This window comes from Ipomoea nil, unplaced genomic scaffold (assembly GCF_001879475.1).
Source record: "Ipomoea nil cultivar Tokyo-kokei standard unplaced genomic scaffold, Asagao_1.1 scaffold3018, whole genome shotgun sequence".
NCBI classification, from domain to species: Eukaryota; Viridiplantae; Streptophyta; class Magnoliopsida; order Solanales; family Convolvulaceae; genus Ipomoea; species Ipomoea nil.
Window position 1 is genome coordinate 31,889 of NW_017619446.1, and position 24,408 is coordinate 56,296.

Sequence of the window (24,408 nt, forward strand, 5' to 3'; positions counted from 1 at the left end):
ATCAACACTCACATTTCATAGCAAAACACAAGTGGAATCCAAGAAATCACATATAGGCAAGCAAAATAGGTTTTGTAGAGCATGGGTTACCTCTTGTAGACTAAAAGACTTCACTTTACACCTCAACAAGCTCCTTCACAAGGTTCACTTTCCAGACCCACTTCAAGAACAAACCAAAAGATCATAAAGATCCTACCTTTAAGAAAAGACACCTAAGATGGAACCAAAAACACAAGATAGACTTAGATCTTACCCTCCTAGATGCCCAAATAGGTGAAAGGTTGAATCTTGGAAGCAACTCTTGATGTCTTGACAAGGTCTCTACTTAGCTTGGAGGAAAAGCTACTCACCTTTCTAGAGAGAAGGTAGAGCTAAATTTTTAGAAAGTGTAAGGGGTAGAATGAAGATGTCTACTAGATTAGGTTACAATACTAACACTAGGTGAAAGGTCAAGAATGCCCTTACTAACATTAGAAAGTGTAAGGAACAAGGGAACTCCCTTCAAAGCTCAAGGTACAACTTGACTTTGAAGTTGACTAGTCAAATACTAGTCCTCAAGTATTAAATTTCAGGATTTTAGGAATTAAATCCTCAAGTGAAATAGGATTAATTACTCAATTAATCTATTATTTGAATTTGAATTTCGGGGTGTCACATGGAATCTTGGAGACAAACTTTGAAGATCTTGGAAAGTCTAAACTTAGCTTGGAGAGAAAGCTAGCTAGGTTTTTGGAGAGAAGGGAGAGCTTTTGATTTCAAAGTGTTAGTAGAGAAATGAAAGATGTCTTCTAGGTTAGCTTGGTATACAATCATAAGGGAAATGTCTTCTTTTCCCTTACTAAGATCAAAAGTGTAAGGGAACCAGGGAACTATTCACAAAGCTTTAGGTACAACATCTTGATTTGGGTTGACTAGTCAATTACTAATCCCCGACTATTAAATTTTCAAGAATTTAAAAAATTAAATTACCAATTGGATTAGAATTAATTAATTACTTAATTAATCCCTAAATAGAATCCGGATTTACGTTGTTTCACAGTTACGGAATTATGAATGTACAGTTATGGAAGTATGAATGTACAGTTATGAAATTATGAACACAGAGCTCTGACATTATGAACTTACAATTATGAATATATAGTGATTAAATTATGAACATGGAGCTCTAAAATTGTGAACATAGAGCTTCGAAAATTGTGAATTTACAGTTATTGAATTATGAATGTACAGTTACGGAATTATGAATGTACAGTTATAGAAGTATGAATGTACAGTTATGAAATTATGAACACAGAGCTCTGACATTATGAACTTACAATTATGAACATATAGTGATAAAATTATGAACACATGCTCCTATAACGAAGCGGTCTGAAATTTTAAAAAACAATTGTGAAAGATAACGGTGCCACTAACGGCACCGTTACCGTGTCCACAATGTATGCTAGACACGGGTCCATAGCATAACGATTGGACTTTAGGAGAGTTTGTTGTCCCATATTTTGTATAAATATTTGCATTGTTTTGACATAAGGGATCGGGTTCAATTACAGCATCTTCATTGTCCAATCTTCTATTATAATAGCAATATCCATTGTAATCATCTTACAACATATTATCAATACGATATTGTCCCCGCGACATATATCTATCCGCTACTTTGCATTTATTTTATCCTTATTTTCCATATTATCCTTACTCTTTAATTATCGGATTTGATAATTCGGACCACCCGGATTAATTAAATCCATCATAAACCCAGATAAGAACGTAAATAGGAAATAGATAAATAGATACGACGACATCATAAGGTCGTGGAGACCGTATATTATATTATAATAGGCAGGCTATTATAATGATTCGGTTAGGACAAAGTAGATAAGCCCTTTTAGTGTTTAAAACTCCCTGATCAACTCCAACTTCAAGCTTTCTCTGAACCCCCAATGGCCGCCTGCTCCCAACAGTGCATGTCCAATGAGTATGTTTTATCGACAGTTCTTTCTGCTTGATCAAGCAGTGGTTTGTGTGATGAGTGGCGGCAGTTTCATGGGTATTTGGTGAAGTCCGGGTTGTTGTCTCATCAGTATGTGAAGAATGGGCTTGTCAACATTTACTCGATTTCTTTAGATGTGGACGGAACTATGAGGGTATTGGATTCAGGATCGGATAATGTCACTTACAATTCTTTTATCAATGGCCTTTTGGATGGCGAGTATGTAAGTGAAGCATTGGCCATTTTGAAAAGAATGGTGGGCGATGGCTTAACATGGGATAATGTCACATATGTTAATGCTTTTAGTATCTGTGCTCGGCTTAAGAGTTTGAATTTTGGTTTGCAAGTGCATGGAAGTTATCGAAGTCCAGTGTAGAGTTTGATTTCTTTATTGGTAGTGTAATAATGGACATGTATGGAAAATGTTGTGAAATGTTTTGTGCAAGAAAAGTCTTTGACTCTCTGCAAACTCGAAATGTGGTGTCTTAGACTACCTGTAGAGTGAGTGCTTTGAGGAAGCACTCAAAATGTCCCCACAAATGGATATGCGGTGCTGCTAAACGCTTGTGCTAGTCTAGCAGCAGCACTTGGGTATGGAAATTCATTACATGCATGTGTTGGGAATGCTTTGAACAATATGTACTCAAAGTGTGGCCTCATTGAAGCTGCTAGTGCATTGTTTTTAAATATGGTTTACCGAGATACAGTAACTTTGAATTTGATAATATCTGGTTTATCGCATTGTTGGTTTGGTTTTATGACTTTTGGGCAGTCAACAGCAGGTCAACACTACTGTTAGAATAATAAGAAAATAAGTGAAATATATGGAGGAAATATAGGAACTTTGTATTAATGAGTATTGCTCATGAATAGAGAAAGTTGCCACCCCTCATTTATGTGAGGGGTCTATTTATACATATTTTGGGCCTAGAGCCCTACAAGGAATAAGAATTCTAGACTACCTCATATTGGGAGTCTTAATTACATAATGAGACCTAATTCTATTATACTAGAAATAATGAGTCCAATTCTAATTATATTGGGAATAATATAATAGGCCCAATTCTTGACAATCTCTTGGGTTACTCTGTGTCGTGTATCTTTCTCGAGCTTCCTTGATCTAATTGTTTTCTTAGGCCGATCCATGTGGCCCAGGCCTAGTATACTATCCATCATCTAGTCCCTCACTTTCTTGAGATTTTGCGAAGTCAATATCTAAGGAAAGTATCTCAAAAATATTCTCTGATCCGTTCTTCACTTCTAAAAGTCAAGTCTTCTAGGTGGTGGTCTTTTTGAATGCAACCGTTAAACTAAGCGGTCCATGGTGAGCCCCTAAGCCAGAGCTGAGTGTAGGGGGCCCAGATTACGCTAGTTGCCTCGTTAAAAACCTTAGTCTATGAAAAACCCAGTAGGAAAAAGCTTAGCTAAGGGAAAAAGAGTACAACTATGAGTGCAATCTTTAGGACTATAAAGAGTCTTCTTTCATGCCATTAACTCCTTCTGGCTGAATCTCAAGTGATTCTTCTTATCCGATAAGCTTTTGGTAATTATTTCCTACAAGATAAATAAATAACATCTGATTAGAGGGTCATGCCTTTAGTTTTGACTAAATATGAGATTCTTGATTAAAAGATAGGTTAAGAAGTTCCTATCTTCCTTTCTTGTGACCAACTGCGTACTTACTCATTTGCTACCATTATTGTTATAGGTAGCGCAGAGCTAACCATGTAAATTAGCTGACAGCATGGAGCTTGTCATGTAATGGAAGTGACAGCACAGAACTTGTTATGTAATTTGAGTGACAGCGTGGAGCTTGTCATGTAATATGAGTGACAGCGCGGAGCTTGACATGTAATATAGTTGACAGCGCGGAGCTTGCTATATTATGTGGTGGGTAGAACTTTTCACAATATTGGTTTCATTTGAATAAGTTGGTAGTTGGGCACATTAAATAGTTGATAAAAATATCATAAAAAATAAATAATAATAATAACAGAAATACTTTTCTTTTATTATGTCGACTGGTAAATGCTCAATCGCGGTCGATCGCGTGGTTCTCGGCTATCTGTACTCTCTTCTTCTTGAATCTACCATGGAGGTTCATGTATGAAGACCCAAAACCTCCTACGTGCAGTAAAATTTGAGCCCACGACACCCTTTCTCGTGTTTGGATTCCCTCTTAGTCATCACGTGTCTGTTTGTATTTTTGGCTTCAAAATTGGGATGTCCTTAGTCGTATCCATATGGAAAAGAAATTAATTGCTTTGCTGGCCAGAATGAAGATTATTGTTGTGGAAGTAAACTGAAGCACAGCAGAAACAATTAATGCCTAGAGAATCATCGCCGAAAAATTAATTCCCAAAATAAACTGCTACTGCCCACTGAAAAATCGTAGTTGTTACGGCTAGGTTATTTCGTCGCGCCAAGGAATTGCTTGCAAGAATTCGTTGCCACCTAGGAATAATTTTTGTCACTACAAACGAAGAATCTTGCCGCCGAGATCAATTTGCTGCCAAACTAGAATTGAAGCATGTCGCTCCCTTCTTTTATCGTCTCCGAAATAGGTCCCGGGTTTCGCGATTGGTGTATTACGTTTGAGGAAGGAACGTAAACTTTTCGTATCGATCTCCAAAGACGACGCCAATGTTGGTTTTATGATTTTTGGGCAGTCAACGGCAAGCCAACACTACAATTAAAATAATAAGAAAATAGGATAAATATATGGAGGAAATATAGGAACTTTGTATTAATGAGTATTGCTCATACCAAGTGGCTTGTAGTCCACTGGTATCCGATTGGCCCCTTATGTGGGATGTCTTAGGTTCGAGCCTTGGTGAAGGCGTAGATAGTATATGTGGGTGTCATCCTTCCTTTGTAAAAAAAAAAATGAGTATTGCTCATGAAAAGTGAAAGTTGCCTCTTATCCTTTATGTGAGGGGACTATTTATACATATTTTGGGCCTAGAGCCCTACAAGGTAGGAATAAGAATTCTAAATTGACTCATATTGGGAGCCTTAGTTACATAATGACTAATGAGACCTAATTCTATTATATTAGAAATAACAAGTCCAATTCTAATTATATTAGGAATAATAGGTCCAATTCTTGACAATCTCTTGGGTTAGTTACTCTGTGTCGTGTATCTTTCTCAGGCTTCCTTGATCTAATTGTTTTCTTAGGCCGGTCTATGTGGCCCAGGCCTAGTATACTATCCATCACGCATCATGATTCTGAGAAAGGGATAGCACGATTAACAAAAAAAATAAAAATAACACGAATTTTTTTTAAGAGAGAGAGGGAGGAAGTTTAATAAAAAAAGAATCCATTAGATCTGGACACGTGGACGAACAGAATTCATTCCTATTTCGCGTCTGGGCGAAACATTTGCACCTGAGTGTGATTATATATATATATATATATATATATATATATATATATATATATATATATATATATATAGATTGTAGGTTTACAACATGAAATAGAAAAAGAATAAAACAATCTTTATGAAAGCGATTTGCCGCCATACATGTGACAAATAAATAATTGTCTTTTTTCTTTAGGATAAATCTAAAGTCTTTTAAAAGATAAATTCATAAAAGAATATAATGTAAGTGTATCTGTCTATGTCCTATGTTATGGCCTAGGGTCGTCCGAAGCCTTTGCTGTCACCACATCCCATAATCGAAGAAGGCAATTTCCCCACCTTCTCAATTCCTTCCTCGAAAACGACACCCATTCCCATAAAGAAATGCGACTCTATATGGCAATGGAATGCCCAAACCCCAGGGTTATCTGCCCGGAACCGCAAAGCAGTCCAGCCGTAGGGATGAACCGGGACTGTGTTCTTCATGATCGGGTTCTCAAGATTGTAGTTTTTGGGGTCACTGGACCGGTTGAACTTGTCGGACCCGTACCCCAACACCCAGAAATCGTGGCCGTGCAAATGCCAAGGATGGGTCTCACTGTTGTTAGGGTTCATGGTGTTGGCGTTTTGCAGAATTATGTCCACTGTGGAGTTGAACTTGAGCCTGTAAATGGAGTTGCTGGCCACGGCGTTAGTGTTGTTTTGGACGGAAAAGATGTCGTAGGTTCGGTGGTCGTAGTCCTCCGGCGGGGGTGTCTGGTCGAAAGCGTGCAAGAGTTTGTGCTTGAGGGCGATGAGATAAGGGGTGTGGGGTAAGTTGAAGGAGACATTATTAACAGACCATCTTCTAATCCCATTGATTTGGTTTTGTGTGTTGAGCATGACGATGACACGGTCAGAGGTTCTCGGCGGCGCGTGGACGAAACGCGGGTGGGCCTTCACCGCCAGGCTCTGCTTTACCCTGGGCTCGGTGTCGTTCCAGTGCGGCCCCGCAGGTGGAGTGGTTGGGGGATTTCTCTTAGGATGGTTTGGGTAGTAATTGAATATGCCCAATCCATTAGAGGTGTTGCTGGGTCTACTCACAATTTTTGAACTTATCCAATAGTTCCTTGAAGGGTCTTGGTCAGCTTTGACCAGTACAGAATATGTCTCCCCAGAATAAATAAACAGATTTTTCACAACAAATGGATCAACATAATGGCCGTCAGCCTCCACCACCGTCATGTTATGACCCTATAGAACAAGAAAAAATATATATATTATGTTTTTGTAACTTATACACAACCTTGTTCATACGCTTACGCTTTTAGTGATGTCGAAATTTAATATAATTTACCTCTATTTCAAAACTTAAAGCCGAAAGGGCGGTTAAGCTTCCAATCCTAAGGCGGTAAACCTTGCCGGGGACAACGGTCATGGAATACGGCGAACACTGCGGATTTGTGGCTTCACAGACGGCGGCATCGCTGCTGGCACTGCTACAATTGAATTTTCCTCTTCCGTGTATCAAAAGCGACTGAAAATTTTACAAATAATTGGTGATAAGTATGTAAATATTAACCAGATTAGAATCTGAATAAGCAAGCTCTGTCAACAAATTTGATGGATCGGAGTAAATTAATTAAATTATTACCTGAGGCTCTCCAACCCAGGTGAAGTTAGGTGCAGGAAGGGCAAGGCCAGTAGCTTGTTCATAAGTGGTCTTGTGGTACCAATCTGTGAGGAGAATACTGCGGTCATAGTCGTACTCAAATGGTTCGGAATCGGCATAAACTCGGATCATTCCTTGTAGCCCTGCTTGTCTTTGCATTCCATAGTGAGCATGGTAGAGGTATGTTCCCGGCTGCAAATCAACAAACTATGTATTAGAATCAAACGCTAGCTTACCACTTAAGGTACAACTTGGGTAATGGACTTGTCCTTTACACTTTATGGATCTCGATCAGCCTAACAATTATCCAGCCACCGAGTGCTTAGACTTGGCCTTTATCAGCCTCCACCCAACACTATGAATCCCATAACATGATGATCAAGAATCTTGTTCTTTAATCTGATAAAACAGTAAAGTGGCAATTAACTTACTCTGTCGACAACAAATTTGTAAACGTGAGTGTCTCCTGCCACAACTGGGCATTGGGTCACCCCCTCTGTGCCATCAGCCCATGGAGTTCCTATCTGAAACCATTTAAAACAACACAGTACAAATTCATATACCACCATGAAATTAATTTCTGGAAAACCAGATGAGATGAGAGAGAGCTGCTTAATTAATCATAACTTAAACTCACCTGTCTGATGCCATGCCAATGGATGGCGAGATTTTCAGTTAACAAGCTGTTCTTGACCTCCACCACAACGGTGTCACCTTGTTGAGCCACGATGGTGGGTCCCGGAGATTTGCCGTTGATGGTAATAGCCAGCTTCTTGTAGCAATCCGGCGACTTCAACTCGTACTTTACATCCCATTTGTAATGCCGAACTTTAGCGTCTACTGAATTCGCGGAAGCAAAGGCGGCTAAGAGGACTAAGCAAACACGCACAAACCTTATTGTCATCATCTTGGTGCCCAAACAACAAATTAAAGTGATTAAATTATATCAATGAAAGAATAGTTTTATAAAAGAATAAAAAGTGTATGTATTGGAGAATTGGTTGATCTGGGAATCCTCGCTCTGAGATGCATGTATTTATAGTTAAACATATATTGGCAGCATACTTTGGACTGGTCAATATTTTTGGCCAGTTGACAAATCTCAGCTCGGATGAAGCCATGAAGCAATAGTGTTGGACTAGTTCCAAAAAATTCATCTCTCACACACACACATATATTCTTTTGATATTCTAAGTATTCTAATTTTGCCGAACTAATATCTGAATTAAGTTGACAAACGGTACACTTTTGTGCAAGGAGCCCAATCTCTAAATTGTTTTTGACTGAGCTTGAACTTTTTCATTGCCATTAAAATGTGAGTTATAAATGCAACTTCTTAATTAAGCGCCGGACTATTGCGTGCCTAGTATAGGGGGCAGAATTCATCTTATTTGATCTCTAAATTCACAAATCATTTTGCATGTGGTCATGAATTTTCTCTTTAACAACTAACAACTTAAATTTACAACTCTAGCTTAAATCAAGGAAATAATAGCATATAGGCTGCCTAAAAACTATGTCATGTAAATCATACTCTTAACTGTTTCTAAGTAAAACATACACATTGAACTTCCCTCAACAGTATTTGTTATTATTAGTTTCCTTATGATTAAACTAACCTTGGAATATCTCCCCCATTGTCCATTTGCCCCTCATCACTAAAAGTATATCCGTGTTAGTAAACAAATCTCAAACTCTATAAAAAGTGACATGTGTGTAAATTAAAATAACATAGTGATCGAATAGAGTATTAAGTATTTCTTTTTTAAATTTATAGTCATAAGATAGAAAATATCATCTTCTAATTAGCTTAGCTTGTTTGATAGTGAGTCGGTCAATAAACACGTGCAATTGAATGTTTAAGGGACACCCCTTAATCGATATAGTTGGACGTGTGTCATTTTTTTGATTGATTTGAAATAATCAAATATAATAATTTTCATTTAACGGGTATAACAAAGACTTTAATTTTTTTGGTTGACAAATGTTAGTTGAATGAAATATGAATAGTCTAGATCAAAGTTGGCTTGGCAGTTGGCAATAAGGATTAGAACTTAGAAGAGAGGGAAACCGCGTATATATTCTGCTATCATCATATTCTTATATTATATAATTGACTATATATTATTGTTAATAAATTAATAATACTGCTGACTAAAAGCAAAGATTGCTTTAATGAAGTAACATGGTGTAAAGTTAGCAATTGCATATTTGCATGTGGTTATACTATTTTTTTTTTTAATAATTTTTTAATATTTTTAGAAATAATACTATTTTTATATATGCACTTAAATTAGATCAAAACACGCTATTGGTTTAAAATTTAAATAATTATTTAAACCCCTTTTACTTATTTGGCACCAACTACTATTGGAAGATGCATGGAAATATCAACATTCAATAACATGTAAATATTACCCATTTGCAGTCATATTATTTTTATGCCTCACCTACTCTTGCAGGGAAAAAATCAAAGGAGTCTGCACGGGCTTACCTCACTGGTTTAGTAGGCAATGTTTAAATTTTAACAGTAACAGTATGGGGATTATGCTTAAAGTGGACATATCGCTTATGCACATCGACATTTGGCTTTGTCTGCTGAGTCATTGAATTATCGTGATTTACATCTTTTTAAATGTTTTATCGGGTCAAGGTGTGGGGGCCTTGGAGTTGGGAATTCAATCTTTTGGGAGAATAAAAAAAATCAAAGGAAAATGATATCTGCCCAATTGGCTGAGCTGATGAGGACCGCTAGAGATAAGGTTCAAACTTTGCTTGACACATTCCTAGCAATGTTAGTAAAAAACTTTAAAAAAATTAGCTCTAGAAACCTGGAAGGTGTTATAATTAAGACCGAAGATATAATTATTTGGTAAAATTAGCAGAATGTAGTGAACTATATGTTTATTTTATTTTTGACAGTGGAAGAGAAGGAATGTTTCATTATTAAACTTATATGGTTTAACTACTACACATCCATGTTTTACTCTTTAAAATGGTGTATTATGAAAAATGATAGTTTTCAAAAAAGAACTACTACACATCCATGTTTTACTCTTTAAAATGGTGTATTATGAAAAATGATAGTTTTCAAAAAAGTTTAAAAATTGAGATATTTTTTTTTTTAATGATATACTCCCTCCGTACTTAATTGGTTGTCACATTTACTTTTTGGACACTTTTTAAAGAACTAAAGTAGTAAATGTTATGTGTTTTTCAATTAGAGTTAATTGGAAATTTTTAGTCATTTTATTTTCAAAAGATTCCTATTTGGGCTAATATTATTGTGGCATCCATTAACAGAATTGTTTAAATTTCTACTATACTAATAAGAGCCCAAGAGAGTTAGGCCTATAATGGGTAGAAAAAATGGCGGTCAAATTTTTTAATCAAATGAATGGCTCAGATTGATCAGATTTTATTTTTTTCTTAAGATTTACTAATTTATCCTTAATGAATATGATTATCCGTTAACTTTTCCGTTAATTTCTGTTAGTTCACCATTAATTTACTCATTGATTTCAATAAGAAAGGTTTTAGGTTCAAACTCATCCCAATCAAAGTTGGCATAATTAGTACTATATCAGACTTTTATTAAATTAAATAATAATTATATTCGCTACATTGTCCCTACAATGTCTTTATTAAAAAGAATATTCATTATCAATAAATTAATTAAGAGAAATAATTATATTAGTTATATTGTCTTTATATTTCTCCAACGTAAAAATACTTTACATTCAAATTCATCAATTGATTTGTTCACTATATTGTCTATTATCTTTTTGTGCACTATTTTTTAATTAAATATCAAAGTTATAATACAAAATAATGCTATATATTTATTTACCAAGTATTTTATTAATACCATAAAAAAATTAAAAAAATATAATTAATAAGGCCAATCATATTAACTACGGGTTTTGTTGACAAAGAGAGTATTCAAATCACACAACAAATTGAAGTGAGAACTACCTCGCAATGTCCTTGTTTGACAATCGGCAGTTAACGGTTAGCGTTAGCGGATTATATTTGCGAATTTGACCAGCGAATTATATCAACGGTTGGTAAAAAGATATTTAAAAAACTTAGCTGTTTAGATTAACATGTAAACTGACCTGAGGGTATACATATATTTAATAATAATAATAATAATTGTTTTAATACATTAATATATATATATATATATATATATATATATATATAATTAAGGCAATCATATTAACTATTTGGGAAAATTATTAACAAAAAGAGTATTCAAATCACACAACAAATTGAGGTGGAAAACTACCTCGCAATGTCCTTCTTTGGCAACCAGCAATTACATCTTCAATATTAGTATATATTTAACATTTCATGCCCTAATTTTTAATTGCTCTCCCTTATGTCTCGTATTTGGTTTCAACCATACCAATACAATTATAATATTGACAATTATAATCAATCTTGACTATATTATCTGATCTTGCATTTGTAAACTTAGAATTACATATTTAAATACGCAAATTCAACATTCAATTATCTATACATGAACAATTGCAATATAATCTTGCCTTAATATACTTTAAAGTACTTATTTAGAAAAACATTGGGCATTATCCCAATCGCGCAATGCGCGTAAAAAACTAGTTGTAAAATACAAAGGCATTTAGGTCTTCAATTATGATTTTTTTTCAAAAAAATAAAAATAAAAATATAGCGGGTCAACCCACTTTGTATAGAAAAGATTGAAATGTCATTGTATTTAACGACATTTCAACGATTTTGTTGGCGAGGGACAAAAAATAGTCATGTCACAATAATATTATGACCAAATGGGATGTTCTGAAAAAGAACTAAAGTGGCTGTCACCTATAAATTTAGGACCAAAATGGAATTAACTCTTTTCAATTATGTCCCTCACTTTTTTCACTTTTATAAATAAAGGCAATAAAGAAGCAAAACTCATAAGGGTAAATTGGAAAAAGTAGAATGATGGTGATGTTCAATTATGAAAAGATGACAACATTTTGGAACAAACAAAAAAAAAAGTCAGATAAAATGAGACAGAAGGAGTATGTAGTAACTTTTTATAATTAAAATAAAATTTTATAGTTTAACATAATTCTACATAACTCATGATATGGTAAGTCCGTTTATAGGTAATCAATTACTTTAAAGTAATTGTTTTTTTTTTTGGTACATTTGAAGCTCTTCCAAGAGAGCCTTATCTGACCCTTAAACTAGGCGTGTTACGGGATTCTGCGAGGAGAATCTCATTCATAGCAGCTGGGGGATAAGCTAACGTAAGAGTCCCCCAATCAATATTTTGTCCGAAGTTTGCAAGCCAGTCAGCGCTTTTGTTGCCTTCTCTCTTTACATGGGTGATTTTAAGCCTGTGAAAATGACTGCAAAGATCTAAGCAGTCTTTGACCAAACTTATCATGGTCCCTTCTCTGTGGTCTCCCTTAGTCATCACGGCCACTACAGCTGCCGAGTCCATTTCAACCCAGACCGTGTCAAAACCCTCTCTCATGCAGAGTCGTAAACCCTCCCTTAGGCCCCACAACTCGACTGAGAAGCTATCCGTATCCCCGATTTTCATTGCAAAGCCTTTAACCCAGTGACCATGCTCATCTCGGATAATACCACCAGCCCTCGCCAAACCTGTGCTAGTCTTCATAGCTCCATCTGTATTAAGTTTCACCCACCCCGCGGGAGGAGGCATCCATTGAATCCAATCCTGAGATCCTTGATTCATACCCCCATGTTTGACAATGTATAAATTTGCCTCTTTTGCGCATGCACGAGCCGACTTGATAATCTGCGCCGGGCTTTCATACTTGTTGTTGAACGTAAGGTTGTTTCTGCTCTTCCAAATTAGCCAAATTATGTACACGAACATGCTGCTCCAAGTTATGCCATCCTGCATCGACATGTTGCTACGAAGGTTGAATTCTATCCAATCGTTAACCGGCAGGTAGTTCCTCAGGGTCATCCCTCCGTAGTTCTCTATGATTTCCCAGCAGCTTTTAGCATACGGACAGTCTCTAAAAAGGTGGGCGATCGTTTCCTCCTCATGCTGGCATCTTATGCACGAGTTATCCTCTGTTAGGTGTCTCCTCTTCCTTTCGGCGTTAGTGAAAAGCCTTCCTTTGAGAAGAATCCAAAGGAAGGTTTTTACTTTTTCTACACACTTGATCTTCCATACCCATGACCAGTCTTCATCCCCCTCCAGATTACCTGCAATAAGGTTAAAAGCAGAGGCAACAGAAAACGTACCTGTGGTGCTATTCGGCCAAATGAGTTTATCGGCAGTGGACTCCTTTATCGGCACCGGAATCGCTCTTATCTTGTTAACCATCACTTCCGGCAAGAAAGTCATTAAGGCTTCCGTGTCCCAGTTGCGATCTAACTTAATAAAATTGCTAACTTTAACATTACAGAGATCATCTGGAATGTCAATATCCATTTCCAGCCCAAGAGGTCTCTCATTGACCCACCAGTCAGACCAAAAGTCCAAGGAGTTACCGTCTCCAACTCTCCAACGAGCTCCAATTTCAACGATAGATCTCCCTTTGAGAATGCTCTTCCACCCCCACGATGCATATGTCGGTGTAGGAGATGTGAAGAAATTTCCCGCCTGAACGTATTTATGGTTTAAGGCTTGAACCCAAAGTTTATCTGGATTGTTGAGTGTTTGCCAGGCCAACTTAGTCAAGAGAGCCAAATTGAAATCCTTAGCTGTTCGTAGCCCTAGACTGCCCAAGTTCCGGGGCTTACAAACCTCCTTCCAATTGACAGGATGCATTTTCCTTTTTTCCTCTGACGAGCCCCAAAGGAAGTCCCTGCAAATTCTGTCAATTTCATTACACGTACCTGCGGGGAGAGCCAAAGTTTGCATAGTGTACACCGGGACTGTGGCTAGAGCCGATTGTATTAGAATTCTTCTCCCAGCTAGACTCAAGGAACTAGCCTTCCAATTGTTCAGCTTTCTACGCATATTGTCAAGGATGTAATTAAAGTGATGTTTCCCCACTCTCTTTTGGAGAATAGGTATCCCCAAGTACTTGCCCAAATTTTCAGTGACTGGGACATTGGAAATATCTCCCAACCTCCGCTTGATCCTGTTAGGGGTATTAGGCGAACAATAAATAAGAGATTTAGAGAAATTAATGTTCATCCCTGACCATCTGGTGAATCTATTGAGACAATCCATAATAGAACTCATTTGATTTTCTGTGGCTTCTCCAAACAACATTAAATCATCCGCGAAGAAGAGATGGGAGATCCCGATTCCTCCCCTAGAGATGTGAACTGGACTCCAATTTCTATTACTGATCTCCTTGTGGATAGAATAAGAGAGTTTTTCCATTGCCAGAATAAAGAGATAGGGTGCTAACGGGTCCCCCTGTCTAAGGCCTCTTCCTGGTTCAAACGGTGGGATTTTACCCCCGTTCCATAGGATGCCAATTTTGCTCTCCTTAAGCGAGAAGAGAATCAATCTAATCAAGCGACTAGGGACCCCGAAATCATCGAGCACTGTTTCAAGAAAGCCCCACTCTAGACTATCATAGGCCTTATGTAAGTCGATTTTCATCACCAAGTTGCCTTTCTTCCCCTTCTTTCTATTGATGGTGTGCATAACTTCCTGGGTAAGGACAATGTTGTCCAAGGTAGATCTGCCTGGGAGGAAGCTATTTTGGTGGGGACCAATGAGCTTATCCATGAGGGGTCTCATCCTGTTGACAACCACTTTGGACAAAATTTTGAAAATCACGTTAAGCAAGGTGATAGGCCGGAAGTCAGCAGCACTTTCCGGACTATCTTTTTTAGGAATGAGCGTGATAAAGGCTTCAAGAAAACTTACCGGGATTTTACCTGTAGCCAAAGCCTCGTTGACGAATCCGGTGATGTTACTCCCCACCTCTTCCCAGTAGTCTTGATAGAAAGCTACTTGGATGCCATCCGGTCCTGGACTTCCTAGCCTTTTCATCCCGAAAACCGCCTTTCTAACTTCCTCCATGTCAGCACACCTAATTAAGGTTTCAGATTCCGTTGGGTGAAGCCTTGGCCCCGAGTGTTGGTCCGGTGTGTGACTTTCCATATGGTTTGACCTGCCAAGTAAGTTTGCAAAAAAGAGAGAAACATGATCTTTAAGAGCCTTGGGATCAGAGTTCCACTCACCGTTAATTTTCAGGGATCTGACCCTCGCCCTATTCCTCCTGATGATGGTGGACTTGTGGTAAAAGCTGGTGTTTTTATCTCCGTCTTGGATCCATGCCTTTCTAGATTTTTGGAACCAAAATAACTCTTCCTGAGAAAGGATTAAGTTGAGCTCTTTTATGAGCTTATGTTCCAAAACTTGAAGACCCCGGGAGGTGTTATACCAGGGGGATTCTTGGATGCCCTGGATTCTGGCTTGAATCAGTCTTTTCCTTTTAAAAATATTCCCGAAGGTGTCTTCGTTCCATTTCTTGCTCATGGTGGTAACCTCATTAATAGCACCCACCACGTCATTGGCGGGATTGTTCCATGCTTGTCTCCAAATCTCTTTATAATCCTCTCTAGTGAGCCAGGCTGCTTCAAACCGGAAAGGCCTATCTCTTCTGTTTGGCGCGGATCCTGCTATACTTGTAAATGAGATGGGATGATGATCAGAATGGGTTCGAGTCAGGACCTTAGCTTTAGCTTCGGGAAAGGAAACCTGGGCTTCTATGTTCCAAAAAACCCTATCAAGCTTTCGTCTGATTGTCGTGCGACCTCCGACTTGTCTAATCCAGGTGAACTTTGGCCCTTCCGAGGTGACCTCCATCAGGCCACAATTTTCGAAAGCTTCTTGGAATCTTGTAGCGTTATTCATATTGATACACTCACTACCCCAGTTATCTGACAAGTTCGCGACATCATTAAAATCACCTAACAAAATCCACGGCTCGGTATGTGAGTCCCCGAATCTCTTACAATCAGTCCAAAACAATTCCTTAGCCCTTGGGTTGGGCCTCACATAGGCAAAGGATAAGTAGAACTGTGAGGTTCCTCCTTCCGATGCTTTACAGTGAATGGTTTGAGAATTACTCTCAATCACTTCAATGTCAAGAATATCCTTGTTCCAAAATAAGAGAAGACCCCCTGCAAAACCGAGGGTGTGAACCAAATAATGATTATTAAAACCCAACTTACTTAGTGATTTGAAGAGCTTGTCGGCCTTGTTGGTTTTGGTTTCCAGAAAACAAATGGCCCCCACATCCCTGTTAGCTAGAAGAGACTTAGTGTGGCGGATGGTTGCCTGGTTCCCAATACCCCGACAATTCCAGGAGATCACTATCATTGGGAGGGGAAGTGCGAAGAGGAAGTTTGTTGACCGCCTTCCATGCGCGTAAACAGAGTGGTAAACACCGGAGGAGTTCCTCCAACCGACTGAGAAGCGTGATGGGCTTCCCAGTTCGAACCAAAAACAAATCCTCCATTATCCACCTCGGCCCTAGGTGCATGCTGCCTCACTGCCATATCGCTTGCTGACACACGAGTGAGACTTGTAGGGTTGCTGGCTGACGTCTGCCCTTGCATGGGTGGTTTGTCAGCCGGTGATTGTTCATGGTTCCGAACTTTACTCTGTTTGCCTTTGGGCTTCCTTCCCTTCTGCTGAGTGGTTTTAGTGCCATTACTTGCACTTCCTGAGCCCACCTCTCCTTCAATAAATACATGAGTCTCATGAAGCTCTCCCACATCCTGCAAGGAAGAGAAAATGTTACTAACAGGGACAGTAGATGTAGATTTATTTACCTTCTTTTTCCGGTTCATGGCCGGAGCTCTAGAGGGTAAGTTGCCATCATCCGCCACCTCCTTGTTGTTAACAGTATTATCTTTTGGTTTCAGCACCAGTTTCCTTGCATTCTGGTACTTGTTACGTGATTGTTCTTGTTGCTTAGTCTTCTTATTGGTTACCATCATCCAAGGCCCATATTTAACGTGGACCTTCTCGGTTGATTCATTTTCTTCCCCACCAGTCTCTTCCATCGGTGCTGCAGCATCTAGGTTAGGTTGAGTGGCTTCCTCTGGTGAGTTTCCTTGTTTACACGTGGCCGACACATGCCCAACCGGCCCGCAGCGAAAACAGATGGTGTGGAGGCCTTCGAATTCTACGGTTTGGATTTTGTCACCTACCCAAACCATAGAGACGAGCGGTTTCTGCAAATCAATCTCGACTGCGGCCCTAGCGAACTTGGTTCTCTCGACCCCCTCAGTATTGTTGTCAAGTTTGATTGGAGTTCCCACGAATGAGAGAATTTTCTTGATCGCCTTGTTCTTGTAGTATTCCACCGGAATCTCCGGCAGCCGAACCCACACCGCCATCTTTTCCATCTTGGCCGTTCGTGGATTGAAATCTGGGCGCCATCTCTGGGGGATGACGTAGCAGTCAAACAGTTTCCAGGGACCTCCCAGGAGGACGTGCCTGTACTCCGCCGCAAGGCTGAAGCGTGCCACGTAACATCCAAAGCCAAGGTCCAGGATTTCCGCCTTGCCGCTAATGTTCCATAGTTTAATCAGACGTTGCCGAAGAAGCGGGAAGGCTGGTGGTTTACCTAGATATTTTATGATTAAAGCTCTTTTCCAAGGCTCCACCAGTTCTTCCCTCTCTTCTTTGGTAAATCTAACAACCGGGATCCCCTCTCTCATCTCGTCTGTGCCAGAGTCCCCTTGCACCGTCAGGTCTTCGTCCAACCAGTCGGAATCGGTCTCCTCCGTCGTGTTGTCATCTTCCAGCATGGGCGAAGATGTTATGACCTCGGCAAAGGAACGTTTCAAGATCTTGATCCTCTTTCCTGCATGCGTCGTTCTTCTTGCTTCCTCCTCCGCCTCCTGTACACCAGTCGGCGGCGGGTCACCGGACGCCGAGTCCATTGAAGGTAATTCCATAAACGGTGCCCTACCGGTAACTTACCAAAAAAGCAAAAGGAAAAACGTAGAGAGAAAAGATTCTAGAGAGAAGATTTGATCAATTTTACTTTAAAGTAATTGTGACATATAACAAGTTAGTTTATAGGTAATCAATTAATGTAAAGTAATTGTGATATATAACGATGAATTGAATGATTTTTTTTATCTCAATTAAAAGTTTAAACTGACAATTTGATTGTATTATTGTTTATATATTTTTCCCAACACCATACACATCATTGGGTAACATATTTGTTAAATTTTTTTTATTTTTTATTTTTTTACAAAACCAAAATAGTATTCTTCCTTTTATTATAGTTAATCTGGTTCAAGTGTTATAAATTGAATAACATGAGTTTAATGAGTTTACTATTATGGAGCTTAACTTTGTATCAATTAACGTTTAATGTAGTTATTGAATTTTAGACTACGCATATATTAGTTGAGTGTCAATAATATATACAAAGTTTTACTTTAAATACAAGAGAGTACTATTGAAATATTTTTGTAGATGTAGTTGTTTTGGTGGTAGATGTAGTTTTAGGGTTTTGAATGCGATGTAAGGTCTGACCAAAATGTTTGTTAATTGGTTGGGCGTTGTGGCACATTAACAAGCCTAAAAGCTGAGTACGGACTTCATCTCATTGACCTCGGGAAATGGGCAATTTATATCCTACACCACGGCGCGCGTTGCACTATGCGCCCAGATGCAAAACGACGTTGTTTTAATTATTTTTTTTTTTTGAAATTTCCCGTCCCAGTGAATGGCAGTAATTTTTTCTTAAAAAAAACCCGCTGTTCAAGAATGTACATAATGTTATACTAAAATACACATAATGTTATACATGAATGTACATAATTATATAACAAAATATACATACTCTTTTTAAAAGATAATACACATAATCTAACATAATACATAATAAACATAAACTTTTAACATAATACACATCAACTATTAACATAATACACACAAATTTTCTGATTCGGATGTACATAATTGTATAAAAAGAATGTACATAATTGTATAAAAAATACACATAACTGTATGAACCAATACACATAACGTTGTGAACAAATACACATAACGTTGTGAACAAATACACATAATCTCAACAACTTCCTACCGTGCCTCCCAACACTACCCCAAAACGACGTCGTTTTGGGAGGCGCGCGACGCACAATGCTATGTGCACCGTGGTGTAGGATATAACGATTGCGGGAAATGGGCATGGGCTTTTAGTACTGAAAATGGCCATAAAACATTGGAGAAATCAACATTTTTAGGGCTTGTTTGGTTCGCAAAGAGTACTTTAAGGAAATTGGAATTAAAATTACATGAAAAAAATAATTACTAGGAAAATAAATTTTATTATTTGGTTGGTGGAAAATTTTTTTATTGGGAATACTAATTCTATTATTTGGTTAGATTTTGGAATTGTATGGAATAACAAGTATTGATACGGTTTATTACCCAATGTACATGGAGTGTATATCGTATGTATGAATCAAGCGTAGATATAGGTTCTGTTTGGCAGAGCTTATTTAGGAGCGTATAACTTATTTTAAGCTATTAATAAGCTATAAGCTCTGTTTGGTAATGTTCCCAAAATAAGCCCCATAGCTTAAAATAAGAGCTTATTTTGGAACGCTACATTAGGTAGCGTTTCAAAATAAGCTCTTAGCTTCCTAACTTTGTTTCCATCTTTATCCTTATTATTTTAAAGAAATGATATAATTTACCCTTCCCAATTAAAATACTTTTCTCTTTTCTTTTATCCGCAACTTTCACCGCAAATATTATTATTATTATTATTATTATTATTATTATTATTATTATTATTATTATTATTATTATTATTATTATTATTATTATTATTATTATTATTATGAGATTTGCAACAATATTGCTACTTCATTATGAGATGCTAGATCAGGATTATGCTAATAGTTTTATTTCAAAATGTTAAATTTTAATATATAAACAAACTAATTTAAATTTTATGAAGATGTCCTTTTTAGTCTTTTTACATTCATCAGCTTATTTTACCAAACACTTTCAATCATAACAGCTAGCTTAACCGCTCTTCAGTTTTCAGCTCCGAGCTTATAGCTTTTCAGCTTTCAGCTCCTAGCTTATAGCTTTTCAGCTAGGTTTGCCAAACAGAACCATAGTAAAATATTAACTCTAAGACTTTTTATTCTTCTAAAAGGCTGAACCCCAACCCTAAGGGTCCCCCACACCCTGACCCGACAGAGCATTTGGGAGGATCAAAGACTCTTTTATTCATTGTTCTTGTGTGTTGTATAGTACATATTCTAGAGAGAGAGAGAGAGAGAGAGAGAGAGAGAGAGAGAGAGAGAAATGGAGAGCAAAAAGATGCCCCCAAAATGAAGGGCTAAAGCCCTTTATATAGGTACGTGGCCCACTGACTTTGACCCGCAGACTTTGATCATAACCCGAACTGTTTGACCTGAATCAAGAGTAGACATAATAGAATATTAGCTCAAAGTTGATCTTTTATTCATTGTTCTTGTGTGTTGCATAGTACATATTGGAGAGCCCCCCTCCCCCCCCCCCCCCCCCCAAAAAAAAAAAAATGAAGGGCTAAAGCCCTTTATATAGGCACGTGACCCATTGACTTTGACCATGACTTGAACCGTTTGATCATGACCCGACCACAAAACGAGAGTACGGACGTATATGGGAGTCGAAGCCGCGGGGTTATATTCCCTGTCAAGTATAAAGACCTATATGCCCCTACAAATTAATAAGAGTAATATAATTAAGAAAGAAAAGAAGGGTAAAATAGTCGAACCATATCACTTTTTTTTCCCATCTTTCATGGAAAACAAAATCCTTGGTCCAACTAAGGATTTTGTTTTCCTCAATTTGAAGAATTCCTTTTCGAATTAAAAATGAATTCAATGAACCAAACACCAAACAACATAACATTTTCCTCCATTTTTAAGACATATTTTTCATGGAAAAACTTTTCCATCCATCCAAACATCCCCTTAGGCATCCATATTTGTGATTTTTGTTGGTTTTTTTTACAGGAAAAAATTAACTTTACAAGAAGAAAGCTAATGGGAAGCTTTGTTTTTGAAGAAAATTTTCTCCTGTAAATACATGGATTTTGCAAGAGAAGAAAAAAAAAAAAAAAAGAGGCACATCTCGCGTGTTAGGATCGCACTTCGCTCCCCAGCGGACGCGCATTTCTCTCGCGGCCACTCTGACTGAACCGTTGTTTTTTTTTTTTTTTTTTTTTTTAATTGGCAAAAGCTTTTTTTGTCTTTTTCTTTTTCTCTCCCATTTTTGTCTCTCTCCTACACGGTCTCTTTAAAAATTGTACAAAAACTCAATAGATGGAGATGCTCTTAATTGTTTCTCAACTATCAATGTAGTTCATAGTTTTCAATTTCAACAAATTTGATCATTAAATTGTTTAAAATTTTGCCAATTAAACTCTTTTAGGGATCAAATTGACGAAATTTTTAAAATATAGAAATCACCATTTTGATCTCTAAATGGGTTTAATTGATGAAATTTTAAACAATTTGACGATCAAATTGATTAAAATTGAAAACTTAAAACTATATCGACAGTTAGAAAACAATTGAGCTGAGGGAACAAAATGATGATTAACTCTAAAACAGTTTTACCAAGATTTTGATCCTGCCTTTGTATACCAATTTACTAAAGTAGTTGGAGTACCAAATTTTACTCCTAATATTTTTAATTTCTCACTTAAATTTTTAATGTAAATATTTTGTAAGAATTCACATGATGAAGATAATTTAATATTGGAATAAGGTTCAAATTGGCCACTAAACGTTACCTGAAAATGTAATTAGGCCACTGAACGAAAAAAAGATGCAATTAGACCATTGAACACCCAAAAAGGTGTAATTAGGCCACTGAACACTCCAAATGTATGCAATTTCACCGGATAGTAGGTTACCATCAATTTTAGCAGGTTACCTGCTTACGTGGCAGCTTAGTTGGCATTTTTAATAATTTTTAAATAATTTTTAATAATAAATTTTTTATAAAAAATTGAAAAAAATAAATAAAAAAATTTTAAAAAAAATTAAATTTGTTTTAACTATTTTTTTTAAAAAAAAAACTTTATTATTAAACTTTATTAAAAATTATTAAAAATGCCAACTCAGCTGCCACGTAAGCAGGTAACCTGCTAAAATTAACGGTAACCTGCTATCAGGTGAAATTACATACATTTGGAGTGTTCAGTGACCTAATTGCACATTTTTTTCGTTCAGTGGCCTAATTGCATTTTCAGGTTACGTTCAGTGGCCAATTTGAACCTTATTCCTTTATTATTTATTATCATATCTACTACACTAATAAGAGGCCAAGAGAGTTAGGCCTATAATGGGTAGAAAAAATTGCTGTCAAATTTTTTAATCAAATGAATGGCTCAGATTGATCAGATTTTAATTTTTATTTAAGATTTCCTAATTTATCCTTAATGAATATGATTATCCGTTAACTTTTCCGTTAAATAGTATCTTTTCAATTAGTTCATCGTTAACTTACTCATTGATTCTAATAAAAAAGGTCTTAGGTTCGAACCCTATCCCAATCAAAGTTGGCATAATTAGTACTCTATTTTACTCTTATTAAATTTAGTACTCTATTTTACTCTATTTTACTCGTATTTTACTCTATTTTACTCTATTTGTTGTGGTATTGTGTGGTATTGTGCCTGAAGCAAGAGTAATTAATCTATTGACAAGGACATCTGATCACTCTGCACTCTTACTAGAAACCCATAGTCTATGTCGATGGAATGTGGGAAGAAAGAGATTTCGTTTCGAGATGGCCTGGTTACATGATGAGGGATGTAGGGATGTGGCAGAGAAATCATGGGGAGAAAGAAGATCAGAAGAGATCCAAAAGTGCATAACACATTGTGGTGATCACTTGGCCCGCTGGGGCAGTGATCGTTATCATAAGTTTGGTGAGAAAATTATACAACTACGAAAGGACCAATTACATCTGAGAGGACGCACGGATCCAGCCTCCCTAGCTGAATTCAAGCGCTTGGAGGAAGTTCTAAGTCACATGGAGACCCAGGAGGATACCTATTGGAGACAACGAGCCAAACAACATTGGCTTAAAGATTCAGATACCAATACAAAGTTCTACCACAGGTATGTCTCTCATCGTAAGAAAAAAGAATACAATCTTTAAACTTATGAATGATAATGGGGAGGGGATGGAAGGGGAGGATATGAAGAATATTATTTTAGATTATTTTGATGGAATTTTCAAGTCTGGTAATCCTGTGAGTGGTAATGCTTTATTTGATAATGTAATGCCACGAGTTACCCAGACCCAAAATAATTTTTTGCTTCGACCCTTTGAGATGAATGAAGTTAAAGATGCACTATTTGCAATGTTCCCTGATAAAGCGCCTGACCCTGATGGCATGAACCCTGGATTCTATCAACATTTCTGGGATGTAGTGGGGAGTGATATTTCGAAATTTATAATTAATTGTCTAAATACTCGCTCTTTCCATGCTGGTTTAAATGATATGGATGTGGTGCTGATCCCCAAGAAAAATATCCCTGAAGTGGTCTCTGATCTTAGGCCTATAGCTTTGAGTAATGTAATTTACAGGATAATGGCCAAGATGATTACCCATAGAATGAAGCCATTGATGCAGAACATTATATCTGAATCCCAGAGTGCTTTTATACCTAACAGATTGATCACAGATAATATACTCATAGCGGCTGAAGTGGGACATTATTTGAATAGGAAACATTGTGGAGTTGTTGGTTGGGGTGCCCTCAAACTTGATATGGCCAAAGCCTAGGACCGTATGGAATGGTCCTTTCTTCATAAAATGTTACTGGCCCTGGGTTTTGATGACAGGTGGGTGGAATTAATTATGTTGTGTGTGACTACAGTATCATACAATTTCCTGATTAATGGCTCTCGTAGTACTCCGGTGACACCCACCCGTGGACTAAGACAGAGGGACCCTTTATCCCCTTACCTATTTATTATTTGCGCAGAAGGACTTTCATTATTATTGCAGCAATCACAAAATGAATGGACTAATACATGGATGTAGAGTAGCAAGAGGCGCTCCTCCTATCTCCCATTTATTTTTTGCTGATGACAGCCTACTTTTCTTCAAAGCAAATGTGCAGGAAGCCACTGAAATAAAAGATTGTTTATCCCTATATGAGACCTTGTCTGGGCAGAAAGTCAATTATCCTAAATCAAGTATATGCTAAAGTAAGAATACTTGTCATGAGGATAGAGATACTGTGGCACATATCTTAGAAGTAACCCAAGCTCCCAATTTTGGGAAATATCTTGGACTGCCCTCTTTTGTGGGAAGAAATAAAAAGGCAGCATTTGCTTATATTGAGGATAAAATGAGACAAAGGATTGGATCATGGAACAAGAAATTATTATCTCAGGCTGATAAGGA

At 37.3% G+C, this 24,408-nt stretch overlaps 1 protein-coding gene and 1 long non-coding RNA gene across 2 annotated transcripts; one reads left to right on the top strand and one right to left on the bottom strand.

Annotated features, from left to right (window-relative positions):
• Positions 1-3,365: 3,365 nt before the first annotated feature.
• LOC109163381 lies at positions 3,366-24,408 on the top strand. The gene is made up of 3 exons (XR_002051262.1): positions 3,366-3,443; positions 13,381-13,386; positions 24,398-24,408. It is a non-coding gene; the product is annotated as an uncharacterized LOC109163381 (long non-coding RNA).
• On the bottom strand, positions 5,586-8,021 carry LOC109163380 (L-ascorbate oxidase-like). Its single transcript, XM_019312125.1, has 5 exons — positions 7,650-8,021; positions 7,444-7,536; positions 6,995-7,204; positions 6,698-6,877; positions 5,586-6,594 (listed from the first exon to the last, which is right to left on the bottom strand). Exons 1-5 carry the CDS (start codon positions 7,917-7,919, stop codon positions 5,638-5,640), a joined length of 1,710 nt encoding a protein of 569 aa, XP_019167670.1. The 5' UTR covers positions 7,920-8,021; the 3' UTR covers positions 5,586-5,637.